The sequence below is a fragment of the Lissotriton vulgaris genome, chromosome 11 (assembly GCF_964263255.1).
Source record: "Lissotriton vulgaris chromosome 11, aLisVul1.2, whole genome shotgun sequence".
NCBI lineage: Eukaryota > Metazoa > Chordata > Amphibia > Caudata > Salamandridae > Lissotriton > Lissotriton vulgaris.
This window is the reverse complement of record NC_141699.1, coordinates 1,069,528,139-1,069,547,238: the sequence shown is the minus strand read 5'-3', so window position 1 is coordinate 1,069,547,238 and position 19,100 is coordinate 1,069,528,139. Positions and strand designations below refer to the sequence as shown.

General features: G+C 42.6%; 1 protein-coding gene across 1 annotated transcript in view; it reads left to right on the top strand.

The window, feature by feature from the left end:
• ABCF3 (ATP binding cassette subfamily F member 3) overlaps positions 1 to 19,100 on the top strand; it is a 129,997-nt gene that overhangs the window by 74,259 nt on the left and 36,638 nt on the right. Inside the window, exons 15-19 of the mRNA XM_086944458.1 lie at positions 4,399 to 4,443; positions 4,740 to 4,872; positions 7,877 to 7,965; positions 17,257 to 17,348; positions 17,624 to 17,756. Of these exons, the coding sequence (XP_086800584.1) occupies positions 4,399 to 4,443; positions 4,740 to 4,872; positions 7,877 to 7,965; positions 17,257 to 17,348; positions 17,624 to 17,756 (492 nt within the window). The remainder of the gene's footprint in view (positions 1 to 4,398; positions 4,444 to 4,739; positions 4,873 to 7,876; positions 7,966 to 17,256; positions 17,349 to 17,623; positions 17,757 to 19,100) is intronic.

The following is a 19,100-nucleotide window of genomic DNA, read 5'->3' as shown; positions in this document are numbered from 1 at the left end:
CGCGTAGTGATGTTATGGCCACTAAAAAAGCTGTCTTTAGTGTGTGCATTTGTAATGTAGCCTTGTATAATGGTTCAAAATGTGCCTTCATCAATTGTGAGAGCACAATATCTAAATTCCACGTGGGAGCTGGTATCCTCTTTGTAAGTCCAATTCTTGTCGCTGGTTCTTTAAAACTTCCTTTCCTTGATCCAAAACACTAGGAGCATAGGTAAAAATTGGTTCCTTGATTGTGTAGGCAGAAGAGTTTATAGTAGAAAACTGGATTGTTGTCTCTTCTCTTCAAACTGTACACCATAGCTCTCTGCTGCCTTCTTTATTACCTGGTTATGAATTCCAATATCATCAGGTGGTGAGGGTCTTGAAGGATACAGGTCTACCCCTTCTTCTGGTGAGTCTGTTTCCAGATCTTGCCATTGTGTGTCTTGGTATTCAGAAACCTTGGATCAATAGTAGATTTGCTCTTCTTCCTCCTCCTCATTGAAGATTTCTTGTTCTTGATATTTTTGGGGTTCAGAGTTAACAGCAGCTCTATTTCCTCGTGTCCTTCGTCCCCTTGATCCTTCGATGTCGAAGACTTACTTGGGATTCAAAATTGCTTGAGACTTTCTTCAAAGTCTTTCTTCTTTTGCAGGTTACTTGCCATTTCGTCTTTGAGCCATCTCCTCTTTTTCTCAATCTAGGCTGCCTGTTGTTGGGTGTCGAGATTATTGTGTTTTTTCGTCGACGCAGAGTCCTTTGAAGACTACGTGTTTGGCGAACCATGTAATTCTGTTTTTGACCGCTCCGTTTTGATGTTGATGCGTCTTTTCCCTACCCGCCCTTCGACGTCTTGGATTTTTTTCGGGGTCTTTACTGCTGCAATGTCCTTTTAGAAGGATCCGAAGGTACTCTTCTCTCTGGTCATGCTTGCGGTCATAGAGTGCGTCAACACCGATGCAGCCTTTGAGGATGTAGAGTCCGATTTTTGTGACTCTGGTAAGATCTTTAAGGATGATGTGTCCCTTAGCTCTGTTCCAGAAGTCAGCGTCCACGATCTGGATGTCAGCCTCCGCATACCCTTCTGCGACATTCTCTTCGTCGCTGGAGAGGCCCAAATTTTGGATGGAGCAGGATGTTGGCCCTGCATTGTATGTTGGGCTATTCTCTGCTGCTGTCTTTCCCTCAGAGTCTCTGGGATTAACGCTGAAGAAGTGTTGCAATCTTTGCTACGGTAAACTACCGGTAGGCAGAGGTTGCCGACCAGGTGCTGGTCCTTTTTTGTAAACTTATAGTGGCAATTTTTTGCAAAACTGGAATGGTGTCTTCTCCATCACAAGTACAGGGGGCCCCCTGCACGTGCATTTTCCAGAACAGTTACTGATGATACCTTGTCCTGCTCCTAGAACTTCTCTGGTATGTTCTTTTGATGTCTTCTTCGCTCCGGTGGACCATTGGCACTTTTTTCTTAATATTCGGCAACTTTTTCATTCAGATTGTTGGAGAGCTTTCTGCATGCATCCAGACCCAATGTTGGGAAAAAAAAGAATCTAAACATAGCGACAAAAGTTTTTTTACGAGACTTCCAGACTCACCCACTAGATGACAGAATAATACACAGCATGTGAATCCAGAAATGATTCTTGCTGCAAAACTCCTTTGTGTGGGAGTTCTGCTTACAGTCCCCAGGCGCAAAAAGTGAGCACTCACCAAGTCAAGTCAAAAGTAATGTTTATTTAGACCTTGGTCTTAAAACAGTTGTAAACCCAATTATAGTTGCTAAAACAGCACAATTTATTCATTCTCAATGTTAAAAAGTTGGTAAGCTATCAAAAAGGAGTAACACCGGTTTTCCTGCACGGGGCGGCACAGCTCGTTATAAAAATTATATATAATTTAATAAAACTCTAGAAATCTATACAATTCATCTAGTTTAAAATGTATATTAAACCTTGTACACAAAATTTAAAAAAAATTTAATCTCTAAGAATATCGGCTCTTTCTCCCGAAAGAAGCTTTTAATTGCTTTCATATAGTTCCCTATTGCAATTGCTATCTCAAGGTTAGGCATTTCTGTGAGTAAAACTACAGCCTGATGCCGTAACCTTGTGTCATATTTTAAAAATATTGGGCGTAGGTATCATTTACGCTGATCTAATACTGTAACAGAGGCGAACAAAATGTGCAGAATATCGCTTTTAGTTCCCAGCATACATTTACAGGTTCCATCGGGCTGTAACATTTCTGCTTTTATTTCCTCATTTACCAACCAAGGGTTTATGCCAAATCTTAATCTTAAAATCTCCTGTCTATACCAATGGTTAGGTAGTCTATCCAAGTAGGGGAACCAATTTTCGTTCAGCCATGATTCCCTCCTAAATTGTACTGATTTTTTTCTTACTCCGATATTCCATGTCAGCCCTTCTGGAGACTTCTTGCCCATGGGTTCTAGGGTCACACTTAGAAAATTCTACGTGCAATGATATTTGACAGATTTTCATTTTTATATTCTCTCCAACCAATAGTAATTTATTCCTTGCCTCATTAGCCCATTTTAGGCTACTGGATTGGAGCTCCTTTCTGCACCATTGTGATACCTTCTGGCCTATCCCTGTGTCCAGTCGTTTCCAGAATCTAATTAAAATCATTTGAGACTGTATGCTCTAAGCAGTTGTGCCTTCCCTTCCTCTAAATCCTAATCTCGTTTGCCACTTAAATTGAGGACTCACAAAGTGACCTGCGAGCTGTGATATGAAAAACTCAGCCTTAGGACAGAGTGATCTTTGCATGCCTGATGGCCAAGCATGGGAGGAAGTATGAGGTACCTGCCGGACAGGATCAGAAGAGAGACAGAGGAGAGTGCATCAAGAATGCTGCAGGAGTTGCTAACCTGTTGAGAGATTTTGCTCTATAATGTATAGAGGGGTAACTCTACATCTGGTGTGGAGAACAATATAAGATCTGAGAGGATAGCATATCCAAAAGTTCCATGAGTTAAACAAATAAAAGTGCCCGTTTGCCACTGCAATTGAGAAATCAGTAACCCCCCCACATTATCCAGTGTGCCTCCAAAAACTGTTCTTATGCAAGCCACCTGCAAAAACGGATTGTCTCTGTAAAGCATGCTCTGAGTTGGGTGCACGGCCTGGCCACAGGCAAAACCTGCCTCACACAACCAAAGGCTGTGTGTAGTGGAAGTTGGGAATTATGGCTTATCATAAATAATCCTGGAAATGTTAAAGAAAAATTCAGTTAGATATTAACTTATGGTTCTCTCAAATTTGAAAAACCACTGAAAATCACCAGTTATGGTTTACCAAGCTACACCACAACTCGTGTTATCCACTGTGCACAACACCCATTTTCCAGTGGCATTGAAAAAGGTAGTCTGGTAATAGTAAAACATGTTGTATGATGTGATTTAAGGGTGAGTTTCATTGCATTTCATGAGTGGCGAGTTTCAGTGGTTTTCATGCTGGCGCCAGAACCATAACTAAGATTTTTTTTTTCTTTTCTTTGAATACATGTACAACGTACAACACTAAAAGGATTACTTGTGATGCAGTCACTCCTTATGTAGCTACATACATTGGGGAGGGTGAGCTGATATAACCTTTGAATGAGGTCCTGCTCCATTTCTTTGCACACTCGCTACACAGTAGTGTAAAAACTTGCTTTACGGATCTTTTGTGCCTGTCCATTTTCATCCCTGAATATTTGTAATCTAAGGATTCAAGAAAGACATGCCGAGGACGTAAAAATCTTTTGTTCTGTATCTTTGGCTTACTTTTTCTTTTTTGATCAATTCTTTATTTGCATTAGTAACATCAAAATCACGCACATGTATCACAAAATCATTAAAGGTGCCAGGCAACCGGTATCCATGTACCTCATGGTGTGGAGGAACAACCATATTCATCTTTGGCTTACTATTAATCAGTGCTGGTCAGAAAGCATTTGGTTTTAATGTGTCCATCTACAGAGATCTGTTTGTAACCAAAAGGTTACACTGTCAAACCTCCACAATGTCACTATTCTTTTAATTTTCTTTACGCGAGTAAAATACGTGCAACTGAGTTGAGAGATTTTTGCACCCGTTATTCATTTACATTGCCATGAATAGACAAACCGGGGTAAACCAGCACGATAATAAAACAAATGTGAAATTAGTGAATCTTGTGCAAATATGCTTTGAAAACAATGCTTTCTTGTCATATTGGCTCATCAGCCTTTCTCCGTAAAGATACCATAGGAGTGCTTAGGCCTTATATTTCTTCAGGTGTAATTTAGCAGAACCTCTTCACTAAGCCATGTGAGGTTTTTGAGGGAGTAACTGGAATGCTAAACACATTAAGTAGATATGAATGGCAGCAACCCTGTACCTACTCCAGACTCTAAGTGTATCTTTCTCTTTTTTAGGCCTGAGCTGAAGCCAATTGACAAGGAATCTGAAGTTCTTATGAGGTAATTCTCTGGTTTTCCATTTTAATTTCTCTATATAATGAGAAAGGTTGTTTAGATCACCTTCATCACTCTGGGGACCAGAAATTCGTACATTATTTATTGTGGCAACGCTGTCTACATTAGATTTGAAATGCCTTGCTACTATTATGGAATGATAATTCTTGCTTGCAGCTTTTCACAGTATTGTTCAGCTCTCCATCTTGGCTGTTTTTCCCTTCTCATTTTAGTTTGTTCTTGGTAGGAGGTTGTTTTATTTAGTTTTCTTCATGGTTAGAATTCTATTCGTTTTTCTGCAGGTTTCCTGATGGCTTTGAGAAGTTTTCTCCACCAATTTTGCAGTTGGATGAAGTGGACTTTTCCTACGGCCCCAAACAGGATGTCTTCAAGAAACTCTCAGTTTCAGCTGACCTAGATTCCCGCATCTGTGTGGTACGTTTTAAGTGTGGCTGGAGTTGTGGGCTGTTATGCCTCTTAATTCATGGCTTATTAAAACAGTGTCCTGTTATTGTTATGTGTAGGACTTAACCTTTCATAATTAATCTAGAACGTGCCTCTATCATTAATGATTTAGTGTCTTTTTCCAGCCTTTCTCTTTTTATAATTAAAGTTAACAGACGCAACCATGTCTGGTACCATGTTCACTAGAGTCTCCAAGTTAGAATATTTCTCCACTACTACAGTTGGAACTGTGGATTTGCCACTACATGGCTTGTATTGAAAACCCAATTAAAACCAAGCCATAGTGCATTCCACTCTGCTACGTGCCAAATCATTCTTGTATGTTAATTCAAATATATGGTTCACACAGCAGTAAATGGCAACCATTTAGTAAAGTGTCCTTATACACAGTGCAGTGCATCCACCATCAAATATTACATCAGCTCTGACTTGGACCCAGGTTAAGAACTGGTGTAGAGTGCTTTGTGTTTTCTAATCCATACACTAGTTGGTGCCTTGTTTCTCTGCATTACTCTCAAGAGTATTGAAGTACATTCTCATTTGCTCTGTTCTCAGCCTTTTCTTCAGTACAGTACTGCCTAAACACAAATTCTGTATTGACGAGCATCCTTAAATGTATTGTTCTAATGGCTACTGGTGCCTCTGCAAACCTCCGTGCTGCTGCTGTGGGTTTCTGAAGCCTTTGATCCTGGTTGACCTAGATTAGCCTAGTTGGATTCTAGATCTCTGGCTCTTCATAGATGTTTAGTTTGAGTTTTATTAACAATACATTTTATCTGTGCATGTGTGCTATTCTAGTGCACGGTATACTAGCCAGGTTTGACTGAAAACAGCAACCTAGCATGTTTTTTTTAAAAGAAGGAATATGGTGCTCTTATACTTTGACTGTAAATTAGGGTAAAGCTGAGCCTGCAAATGTAAGTTTTGGTTGCTGCCCTATCTCCTCAAACTCAACAGGAAGTTAGTCTGTTCTGTTTATTTTCTACTCGCTGAACAGCGTTGCTGAATGCTCCTGTTTTTTGTATATAATACTGAAAACTGTTTTTAAAGACAGGTTTGTTTTTTCCTGCTTCTTTCTTTGGACGTGTTTCTCTCCCACAACTATTCATTTATTTGCCATGTCTGCTGTCTTTGACAGATAACCTTCTTATAGAGGAAAGGTGGGAAAAAGGCAATTTTTATGCATGGTTTGCCTTCTAGTCTCATACTATTAAGGATTGTCTGATCTATCAAGATATATCATAAATGAGGCTGAGGGGAAAGGGACAGTGTTTGCCTCTCATGCAAGCAAGGAGAGCTTGGGAAGCGCAAGGTTATCGCTCCGATTCAGTAACTTTATGAAGCATAGTCACTGGAATGAATCTCCTGTTCCAAAATCTTTGTGCGCACTCTCAGTTGAAATGTTGAGGTGTGGCATTGATTCTATATCTTAATAACTGGATGCTTGGAGGTACTTCTGTTTGACATAGAGGCACTCTTCTAATTGGAGGACTTTACCAATACTAAGGATCTCATAGTCACTCTGGGTGTCTCCTTCCTTCCTTCCTTATCAGTCCACTTCACTACACCATAAAGCCAAAAAGGCTGAACCTAGGACACAATACCTATTTGTCTCCTGAGCTTCTGTAGCCTTTAGTTGAATATATTGTCCGAATTAATGTGTAATAAGATACTTTCCTTTGGCAGCTGCACACCAGTGAACATACCAATTTAGGGTAATAACAGCTGTACAACCACTATCCGAGTTGCCATAGATTCTAGCTTTTGCATCAATTTACCTTCCTCCTTCTGCATAACTCTGAAGGAGAAATCAACAAAAAAAATCAAGGGATGACTATTGTATGACCCTGCTGTTAAAAAGTGGAGGGAATGCGCCCATACCATTAAGGTCATGTTCCACGTTTGGGCTATAATGTGGCCGTGCACCACCTTTAGGAGTGACCTTAAAAGCATTGCTTTAGAAGTATTGTTGCAGCCATGTATGAACTGCAGCCAACGCCTGTTCCACTGTTCTACCACTTGGAAATGTTTACTTTCAGCACTGGTTAAGGAGACCCCTAGTACTGTAATGTTTTGGAACCCAAAAGGCCTCTGTGCGTAATGTGTTCATGTCAAATAATGAGCTTGTCCTGTCTCAGCAGTGACCTGGTCAAAATTGCTATTTCACTGCATAGGCTCAGTGAGCTTTACCTCTATGAAAAGCCTGCATGGCTATCATGTTTAAGAAATGAATTTAGTGTTGAAGCATCTTTCCTTTGTGGTGTGCATGGTGGTATTCTTAATCTGGACTTGGTCAAAGGACACAAGGTAAGTGCACCTGATAAAAGGGTCTCACTAATCTGATGGTCAGGGGGCTCAGAGTTAACCTAAAAGAAGACAATCGGTGCTTAAATCAAGTGACTAATATTACAGTGCTTTGAGTGGTGTAATGCATGTTAATACAAGCCTTCAATCTTTGTGGTTGTGTTGTTCTATATATGATTTAAATTGGCAAAAACGCATGTCAGCAAGTGAGCAATCTGTAACTATGCCACTATACAGAAATGATTTCTTTGATACTGATCAATGAATGTTGTAAAAATAAACACAAACTCGTCTTCAGAGCACCCGTAACACATGTTCACGTAAGCACCACAGTACCAAAGGCCATGTGAACGGCAACTTTTCACTTACCAACACACAAAGTAAATTTTGTCAACATAAAAGTTGAGCTACGTTCATGGGATTATGGGCAACCATATCCATTCTTCCTTAAAACTGATGGATATGCCTGGGTGTGCTACGCATAAAAGACACCACAGTAATCATGCTCCATCTTAAAATTTACCCATTTCAAATGGGAAGGCACACAAACACCAATGCAAACCCTATGATGCTTTTCCCATGGCGTATATGCATTCTGTAAAAAGAACATGTTAACGTGCTATAATCTAATTATTTAAGTTTCCTCATCTGCTGTTTCCTCTGTTTCTAGGTAGGGGAGAACGGAGCTGGAAAATCCACAATGTTAAAGCTCTTGATGGGAGACTTGAGCCCCACGGAAGGAATTCGACGTGCACACAGGTAAGTGGTGTGTTCCAAGTATTTTCCTGTCCCTCCTAATTTTTTGTCCATGGCTTTTAGAATTTATGATGAGGGATCAAAAAAGAGTTTTAATTAAGTGAAATATATAACGCAATAATAGTTATACTTGTAATACACCTAATACTAAATTAGTGCCTTGAGGCATTTACGTTGGGATTAAAGAGGACAAAGAATAATCGAGGAAAGGATCTGGATTCCACTTGCATATCACCTGAAGGACTATTCCCAAATTAATTAGGATGAAATCACATGGGCAATTACTGATCATAGCTTTGAATATTGCAGAGACCATATAGACAAAGACCATTCAAGGCAAAGGATTGGGAAGTACTATTTTCACTTCTCCCTCTCCTCCCGAGTCTAGCGTTTCATTATTGACCACATCTAGTGGCATTCGTGTGCCACCATAGCAGGCTTGTAAACAAAAAACAATTCCCAACAGGTATTATTGAGAGACCGTTTCAATTGTGCATGCCTTTAGGCATTACTAAGAACAGAAACAAGGAGTCAATTAGATTTTGAAGAGAGGTGGTATTATTCACCAAGGACAAGGGGTATTCAATGTACATTTACAGTTTGAGACAGCACTGTAAAGATTAGATCTTGTGACAACCCAGTGGCACTTGGTGCAAGGTGCTATATACAGTTAAAGTGAAGTGAAAGTGCAAGTGCTTTTTAAAAACAGCATTGGTGGCGCATAGAATATAGTATATACATCAATTACAGCTTCAATTACAATACAAGTTACAATCACTTGGAAAAAAGTTATTTTCTTGTAAGAGCTTAAAGTGTCATATGCGTCATTTAATTCAGGCTGTGTGGTCGACGGCGTTTCGATCCCCTTTCGTCGGGATCGTCATCAGGACGGGGTTGTCGATAAGTACAGTGCTGTGGACAAAGGAAGGGTGGTGATGAGCGTGTCAGGTCGAGAGGGCGGGGAAGGGGGTGGGGGGTGAGGGGTGAAGGAGCACTCAAGGGGACTAATTCGCAATGGTTTACTGTGTTTAAGGAGGGGTGGGGGTGGTGGTGGCCGGAAAGGGAAGAAGAGTGATGCTTGGGGTGCCTAGTGTGGAGGGTAGGTCAGTTATCAAGGTGGGGTCGTGTTCCACACAAGCGAAATGGAAGAGCACTTACAGGAAGCCAAGCAGGGATGCGTGGCTTGCGGCATTCGGGGGAACTGTGCGCTGGTTGCTGGAGGAAAAGGCAATTATTAGTTTTAAGACGCAAGGTTGACTGGTGATATCAAGACTGGCGCTGGTGGTATCAATACCTGGTAGCGACTTGTCCTGGGGCTGCTCACGTAGTTGGGCAGCGTCTAGATGAGGGAGACAGAGAGCGCGGTCAGTCAGGGAAAATGCCACCGTGGGCGAGTAGGCGTGCATTTTAGGTGCGCGACCTAGGCGCGCCGCCTTTGACCGGGGGAGAAACTCTTACCTGAAGAAATGAGGGGCGCAGAAGGCAAGAGCTCATCTGGCGTGGCTGTTCAGCAATGAATGCAGTGGCAGACCGCGTCTTCCCTGTGTCATGGGAAATACAGTTTACCGCGAGGTGGAGGCGGGGAAGGGGGCGTGTGCCAAGGGCGGGATCTGCGAGTGAATGCAGAGGTGTCGCGAGGCCATTGGTGTGGGTATGAGTGGGGGGCGGGGTGTGTGGAACGGGCGGGCGGGAGGGTTCCTAAGGAGACCAGAGTAAACAGGAAGTCTCAGAACCCGGGCGGGCGCACTGGAGAAAGCGCGTCGTAACGGGTCCAAGGGGTTGGAGACAAGTGCTTGTGTCACATACTGGAGGAAACGCAAAGAAGACCAAGTTGGGGCTCGTATGGTGCAATGTAAGCATTACAAAGTAAAGGCATTACACATTACTGAGAGGAAACAGAAAACAGCTGGCGCACAAAGGATCAATTAAGGATCGCATGGTGCAATATCAGCACTACAAATAAAAGGCATTGCAAATACAGTGCTGGGCGGCAGTAAATCACAGTTGAGCAATAGGTTAACATAAACTCGGTCAAGGTATAAAACCGGGCGGTTAATTACAGAATTACATTACGTGTTGGGAGCCAATTAGAGAAAAAATTAATGAAAAAATTAGAGAAAAGGCACTTTGTTATGGATTCTAGATCATTGGTGGATCAGACGATTTTAGCACAGTACTGGTATTATACCACTCGTATTGGCAGTGGGGCCTGAATGCAGGAGAGGGAGGACCGGACAAGGAATTTAATTTAAATTAAATGGAAATCGTACTAGTCCATTCATCAAGGGTGTTGAGCCCATGATTGACCGAGTCAACCCTGGCAATCCATTTGCATTCGGCTCTGTTGAGCAGGGCAGTCATGTTACCTCCTCTGAGGGGTAAGGTGGGTTTCTCAATGACCTGCCATCTGAGGTCCGAATCCGTGTGAGAGTGCTCAATGAAGTGTGCAACCAAGGGTGCTGTAAGTATCTTGCAGTTAATTCTGCTTTTGTGTTGTATGATCCGCTGTTTTATCATTTGGGTAGTTTGGCCGATGTAGATCAGGTCACACGGGCATCGGATAGCGTAAATTACGTTTTGAGTTTTGCAGTTGGATTGATGGGTGAGGTGGTGTGTCTGGCCCTTGAATATGAATTCTTTGGTGTTACATGTCAACTCGCACACGCTACAGGATTGGCATTTGAAATGTCCGATGACCGGGGGCAAGCCCCATGCAGCTGTGATGGTGTTTTTCTCAGTACTGGAGGTTGGCCAAGTAATGGCACGAACGAGGTGGTTGGCAATGTTGTTACCTCTCTGGTATGAAAACAATGGTGGTGCATTGAATTGTTCCTCTGATCGTAGCACAGTCCAGTTCTTTTTAATTATTTTGGCTACTCTGTTACTGTCTGGGCTGAAAACTGAGACAAAGGGAATCCTCTTCAAAGTTTTTTTGTTTTGATTTGGCCTCAGTAAGTCCTCCCGGTGGTTGTACCAGGCCCGTTTTTTGGCCTGTTTGACCAGACGTCGTGGATATCCCCTGTTGATCAGTTTAGAGACTAGGATGTCTGCTTCCCTAAAGTAGTCCTTTCGCCATTTGCAATTTCTCCGAATGCGGAGGAATTGGCCAAAGGGGAGACCATCGCGTAGGCCTCTGGGGTGGTTGCTTGAGTAGTGCAGTAACGTGTTGCGTTCATTTGGTTTACGGTAGAGCACAGTTCCAATTTTTCCTTCTTCCGCATGTATTGTAACATCAAGGAAGTGTAGGTCATTAGGTTTGGTTTCGTATGTGAATTTAAGATGTTCCTGGGAAGAGTTTAGCCAATCGATGCACGGCTGTAGAGAGTTAGCTGAGCCATTCCAAAATAGTAAAATGTCATCGATACACGGGATTGTTGTCTTCAACAACACCGAATATGACCGAGAGGTGGAACGACAACTCACGAACCACGACCATTACCGTGCTCTAACCAAAGATCCACTAGCAGACATAAGACAGAAGATTCTCTCTATAACAGCTACAGCAAGAGACAACAACATCATCACCAAAAAAGAGTTTGAGTTCTTGAACAATCCACACCCCAGGACCCCTATCCTTTACGTACTTCCCAAAATACATAAGGATGCCAGAAACCCACCTGGACGCCCGATCGTATCAGGGTGCGGTTCCATCTTGGAACCCCTTGGCAAATATGTGGATTCGATGATTAAAGAGTTTGTACCCATCACAGACACCTATATCCGTGACACTATGGATCTAATTAACACAATTGAAGATCAACCTTTCGATATGGACAATCAAATCATGGCGAGTCTGGACATCGAGTCCCTCTACACAAACATTCCCCACTGTGAAGGACTCGAGGTAATCAAAAATCTGTTGAGCACCAGACCACAACCATCCAAGATTCCTACTGATTTCATCATGGACCTTTTAAGAGTGGCACTACAAAACAATTACTTTATGTACAAGAATACCTACTATCTGCAAATCAAGGGAGTAGCAATGGGCGCTTGCTTTGCTCCAAATTTTGCCATCCTATATGTACATGCCCTTGAGAAGTCATTGTTCCTAAACCAAATCAATCCATATCGACCCCAAATCCATCTGTGGCGTCGATATATCGATGACATTTTACTATTTTGGAATGGCTCAGCTAACTCTCTACAGCCGTGCATCGATTGGCTAAACTCTTCCCAGGAACATCTTAAATTCACATACGAAACCAAACCTAATGACCTACACTTCCTTGATGTTACAATACATGCGGAAGAAGGAAAAATTGGAACTGTGCTCTACCGTAAACCAACTGAACGCAACACGTTACTGCACTACTCAAGCAACCACCCCAGAGGCCTACGCGATGGTCTCCCCTTTGGCCAATTCCTCCGCATTCGGAGAAATTGCAAATGGCGAAAGGACTACTTTAGGGAAGCAGACATCCTAGTCTCTAAACTGATCAACAGGGGATATCCACGACGTCTGGTCAAACAGGCCAAAAAACGGGCCTGGTACAACCACCGGGAGGACTTACTGAGGCCAAATCAAAACAAAAAAACTTTGAAGAGGATTCCCTTTGTCTCAGTTTTCAGCCCAGACAGTAACAGAGTAGCCAAAATAATTAAAAAGAACTGGACTGTGCTACGATCAGAGGAACAATTCAATGCACCACCATTGTTTTCATACCAGAGAGGTAACAACATTGCCAACCACCTCGTTCGTGCCATTACTTGGCCAACCTCCAGTACTGAGAAAAACACCATCACAGCTGCATGGGGCTTGCCCCCGGTCATCGGACATTTCAAATGCCAATCCTGTAGCGTGTGCGAGTTGACATGTAACACCAAAGAATTCATATTCAAGGGCCAGACACACCACCTCACCCATCAATCCAACTGCAAAACTCAAAACGTAATTTACGCTATCCGATGCCCGTGTGACCTGATCTACATCGGCCAAACTACCCAAATGATAAAACAGCGGATCATACAACACAAAAGCAGAATTAACTGCAAGATACTTACAGCACCCTTGGTTGCACACTTCATTGAGCACTCTCACACGGATTCGGACCTCAGATGGCAGGTCATTGAGAAACCCACCTTACCCCTCAGAGGAGGTAACATGACTGCCCTGCTCAACAGAGCCGAATGCAAATGGATTGCCAGGGTTGACTCGGTCAATCATGGGCTCAACACCCTTGATGAATGGACTAGTACGATTTCCATTTAATTTAAATTAAATTCCTTGTCCGGTCCTCCCTCTCCTGCATTCAGGCCCCACTGCCAATACGAGTGGTATAATACCAGTACTGTGCTAAAATCGTCTGATCCACCAATGATCTAGAATCCATAACAAAGTGCCTTTTCTCTAATTTTTTCATTAATTTTTTCTCTAATTGGCTCCCAACACGTAATGTAATTCTGTAATTAACCGCCCGGTTTTATACCTTGACCGAGTTTGTTAACCTATTGCTCAACTGTGATTTACTGCCGCCCAGCACTGTATTTGCAATGCCTTTTATTTGTAGTGCTGATATTGCACCATGAGATCCTTAATTGATCCTTTGTGCGCCAGCTGTTTTCTGTTTCCTCTCAGTAATGTGTAATGCCTTTACTTTGTAATGCTTACATTGCACCATACGAGCCCCAACTTGGTCTTCTTTGCGTTTCCTCCAGTATGTGACACAAGCACTTGTCTCCAACCCCTTGGACCCGTTACGACGCGCTTTCTCCAGTGCGCCCGCCCGGGTTCTGAGACTTCCTGTTTACTCTGGTCTCCTTAGGAACCCTCCCGCCCGCCCGTTCCACACACCCCGCCCCCCACTCATACCCACACCAATGGCCTCGCGACACCTCTGCATTCACTCGCAGATCCCGCCCTTGGCACACGCCCCCTTCCCCGCCTCCACCTCGCGGTAAACTGTATTTCCCATGACACAGGGAAGACGCGGTCTGCCACTGCATTCATTGCTGAACAGCCACGCCAGATGAGCTCTTGCCTTCTGCGCCCCTCATTTCTTCAGGTAAGAGTTTCTCCCCCGGTCAGAGGCGGCGCGCCTAGGTCGCGCACCTAAAATGCACGCCTACTCGCCCACGGTGGCATTTTCCCTGACTGACCGCGCTCTCTGTCTCCCTCATCTAGACGCTGCCCAACTACGTGAGCAGCTCCAGGACAAGTCGCTACCAGGTATTGATACCACCAGCGCCAGTCTTGATATCACCAGTCAACCTTGCGTCTTAAAACTAATAATTGCCTTTTCCTCCAGCAACCAGCGCACAGTTCCCCCGAATGCCGCAAGCCACGCATCCCTGCTTGGCTTCCTGTAAGTGCTCTTCCATTTCGCTTGTGTGGAACACGACCCCACCTTGATAACTGACCTACCCTCCACACTAGGCACCCCAAGCATCACTCTTCTTCCCTTTCCGGCCACCACCACCCCCACCCCTCCTTAAACACAGTAAACCATTGCGAATTAGTCCCCTTGAGTGCTCCTTCACCCCTCACCCCCCACCCCCTTCCCCGCCCTCTCGACCTGACACGCTCATCACCACCCTTCCTTTGTCCACAGCACTGTACTTATCGACAACCCCGTCCTGATGACGATCCCGACGAAAGGGGATCGAAACGCCGTCGACCACACAGCCTGAATTAAATGACGCATATGACACTTTAAGCTCTTACAAGAAAATAACTTTTTTCCAAGTGATTGTAACTTGTATTGTAATTGAAGCTGTAATTGATGTATATACTATATTCTATGCGCCACCAATGCTGTTTTTAAAAAGCACTTGCACTTTCACTTCACTTTAACTGTATATAGCACCTTGCACCAAGTGCCACTGGGTTGTCACAAGATCTAATCTTTACAGTGCTGTCTCAAACTGTAAATGTACATTGAATACCCCTTGTCCTTGGTGAATAATACCACCTCTCTTCAAAATCTAATTGACTCCTTGTTTCTGTTCTTAGTAATGCCTAAAGGCATGCACAATTGAAACTGTCTCTCAATAATACCTGTTGGGAATTGTTTTTTGTTTACATAATATACCCATCCCAACGTGGTTTATGGGTTTCCTCCTGTTTTTCTTATAACCATAGCAGGCTTAGCATGTGGTCTCCCACTCTCCACTTCTTTTCTGTTATGCTTTCTTTGACACTTCTCCGGCCAACGCCCATGAAAACATATCAGCACTTCATTTTGTATGCTGAAAAGGTATTCAATGTGTATTTCAATGTTAAGCTTGTGCTTCACTCTCCATCGCGTGGTTGCAGTCATTACTGGCTTTGTTCTCTTTAAGAGCAGTTATATTTGTTCTATATGATTGTAGCAAATGCACACAAGTTATAGATTTATATCTACAAGCTATTACTAGGACACACAGAATCTCTGTCCTGTGGCAGACCGAGCCTTGTTAAACGCGTAATCACTGAGGCACTGTCAAATTGACACACTTTACGTAAAACATAAACTGCTTTTCAACAGCGTTTCACCAAATTTTCATTTTGTAATCTTATAAATTGGGTATAACCTTAATGAGTATTGAATGATACATGATTTGGTGTGTAGCAGTGTGAAGCCATCTTTTCCTTCTGTGATTTGATATATTGAACTGGACTCCTCCAAACATTTGCACAAATATTTAAACCCTCCCTCTTGAACTTCCTGATAAAGGAAGGCTTCTCTCTGAGTAAAGTGATTGGGTTATACCTTAGACTCTCCCTTCGTCCTAATTTTTCACAAAGGGAATAAGAAAATTCTTCCCCCGCTCACTAAAAATAGCCAAGCACTTAATCTCCTTGACCGCCTAGAAACTGCTGCCAAAGCTTTAGTCACTTCCAAGCTTGATCTCTGATAAACAATAAAACCGCTTCTATCCCCCACACTCTTCTGAAAGCCACACTACACTTCGCAGTTAGTTGAATCACTGATGATAAATAGGGCTCCCGGTTTTATGGTGTTTTAAAAATTATTCTTTTTTTTTTACTTTTCTGCCTGTATTTATCCATATTTATTTTTTGACCATCTTATTGGTATTTATCCATATTTAATTTGTGTTGTATGAATAAATGGATTTTAAAAATGGTATATTTGCACATTAATTTAACCAATAAACATGTACTCATACTTTGCTACTTTCCACGTTTTCGCAAATTAAGCAGCTAAATATAGCAAAACATTACACCCACAGGTGAATTTCAGCATTATAATATTCATATATGTAAACATATGCCTGTATTTAGGGAAATCTGAACCTGTTTTTTAACTTTCCATTATGTGTAGCTGTTTGGCTGTTGTCCTGGAAAGCAGGAAAGACACCATGGAGAGTCCCCTACAAAAAGTATAATTTTCAGCTTTTAAAAATAAACACAGACCGGAAACTCATTGTTTACTGTCTGTATTTATCTGTAAAAATGGAAAACTGGGAGCCTTAATGATAAACAATTCAACCACACCACACAGTTTGTACATGACTTACATTGGCTGCCCATTTAAGCAAGGTTAACTTTCACATTATGCTGCCTCGCCTTTAAAGCCTTGCATCAGAAAAAATGTGTATTTGATACCTCTCTTAACTATTGCAAGCAGCCAAAGGGGTCTTGAAAGTTCTACAGTTGTAAGTTCCTTGCTTCGAAATCTCTCTGGCACTGAAAGACTGCTTCTTTGGTGCCCCATGCTATCTGAACTAAACTCACTCTCCTGCAGTACAGTAAACATCTTTAAAACTCCTCTCTTTTGCCTCTACCTGACCTAAGATAAATCACTCCACCCTGCCCTCCGTAATTCGTAGTCTCAGAGCCATGTATGTACTTGGTTCTAAACTGATTGTCCAATTTAATTTGCTATTTGTGTCAGTTACAGTGTAACTAATGTTCACATGTTTAAAGAGGTTCTGTGTAAAGCACCCTAATATTCCCTGTTGTGCATGTATCCAATATAAAATTGCATTGTTCATCTGAAAGAGTAGAATAGTTTAGTTGTGTTTTGCACAACAAATGATCTGTCATGGTTGTCACGTGTTCTTCCACTGCAAAACGTTAAGAAGGTGTCCCTGTGAATGCCAGCAGATGTATTTGTAGTTCTTCTATTTAAATGGATTTGCAAATAAAATCCTTGGCTCCTCTCTGCACTTGACAAATATAGTCTGGTGAGTGCCTATGCTCAGAGGAACAGCGTTGTGAGTCATGCTAGATATCCGTTTCACTAATAGTGGGTTCAAAGCTGGAGACTGGCACAAAGTGTGGAGACAATCTCCTGTGTGAGCAACCAACCACATCTATTTGCAACTGCTGACGTGTTCCCCTTCTTGTAGGAATCTGAAAATTGGATACTTCAGTCAGCACCACGTGGATCAGTTGGATCTGAACATCAGCGCTGTAGAGCTGCTTGCTAGGAAGTTTCCTGGTAAGTGACATCCCACCCCTAGTCCTTCTGTCTTAAACAAGTTTCATTTGTCATTCTCTTATACTAATTTCCAATGTGCATTACTAACAATTGTGAGGTGCTGACACTGTCTATACCAAAATGTTATCAGCAGCTAGTGTGTCTTGAATTGGTCTGTCACCCTAGATATTATACTCATGAGCGGTATTAGCCATTATCAAAAGGCCTTTAGACAACATTTTCATAGTAATTTGAACATCTGCCATTCATAGTAGTGATGTTGCTGTGTATTCTAGGGAAGACTGAAGAAGAATACAGGCATCAGATGGGCAGCTATGGCATCTCCGGCGAGTTGGCTGTCCGGCCTGTAGCCAGTCTGTCTGGTGGTCAGAAAAGTAGAGTGGCCTTTGCACAGATGACTATGACCAGGTGAGGAAGTGGATTACATTGAAGAGGAAATGTCCACCAAGTTTTGGATGGTATTCTTAATATATAATTTCAAGGAACAGAAAGGTAAAAGTAATGCTTTCACCATGTATACTTGTAAATCGCATGCTGTACATTATCCTGCCATCTAGTCTTAATCTGGAATACAGAAACAAATTTCAGATTTACAATAAGTTTGTTTGGACAGCTGTCCATAAAACATTCCAAAAAAAAGGTTACATAATAAAAACATCCTAAAACCACAAGTACAAACTACTAAAAAAATAAAAAACATATTCTGAACCATTTCTAAAATACTGTCTAACAAAAAGAATAGGGTCGAACTCCGTAGAGTGGGAGGACCCAACCCACCTACCACAACAGCTCCAGCAACCCAGGTTCATGTGCCCCTACAACTGCTGAACAACTCCAATGCGTGTTCAGGGTCTCCGTACCAAAAGAAACACCAGCGTCACTTGTACCAATTACCTGGAATCCACTCTTAGTGTTCAACCCCCTGGCTACTGGACAATGTCAGCGCCCAGTGACCTTAACCCGGAGTCTGTAGTTGTGACATTTGTAACTCAGGGCTGGTGTTTGTAGATTGCAGAAACTCACAAGGAAGTAGTTGGGCGTTAACAAGTGCATGTAGCATTTCGGTGTAGTGGCACCAGGAGGAGGTCCTGCCACAGTTTTGAAAAATGAAGCTCCTTCAACAAGATGGCTTTGTTGCTCAGCCGTTGAGTAAGTCTAGTACAGTCTGAGATTCAGTCCTCTGATCTCCTCGATGCCTCTGCCTGCTTCTCGCTCTGTCCTAACTAATTTGAGAGTCCAGCACATGCAGAATATTCATAGTTGCACTCCCAGACACCCGCAGTGCAGCAGTACACAGGCTATAGTCCCTTACCCCCCACCCAGTTCAAAAGTGTAATTATCTTTTACTCTGTCACAATTGATGAACACAAAGTTTGTCACCTGCTGTGCTCAGAGGGCCTACCATTTGCAAAAAAATCGTCCAGAAATAGATATCATGTCAAATACAACTTGCCACTAGACATATGAGAAAGGCACTATGGGCTGGGAGGGCGCTATGGAAAATACCTTGAGATGGATATGTCTGACCGCAGATTTCTCATCTTAGAATAGTCCACCGGTGCCATACTGGGTCTTGTAACTTTTCTTCAGCAGGCCATCTGCTAAGTGGTGCCATGTAGCTCACATTGGCTCTGTGCTGCCCCATAATTGAAGGAGTTGAGCTACATTTAAGCACCACACCTGCACGCTGTCTGTTCCTTTCTTTCCATTCCTTCCTACTTAAATCCAAAGCATCACTCTCAATCTTGTCAG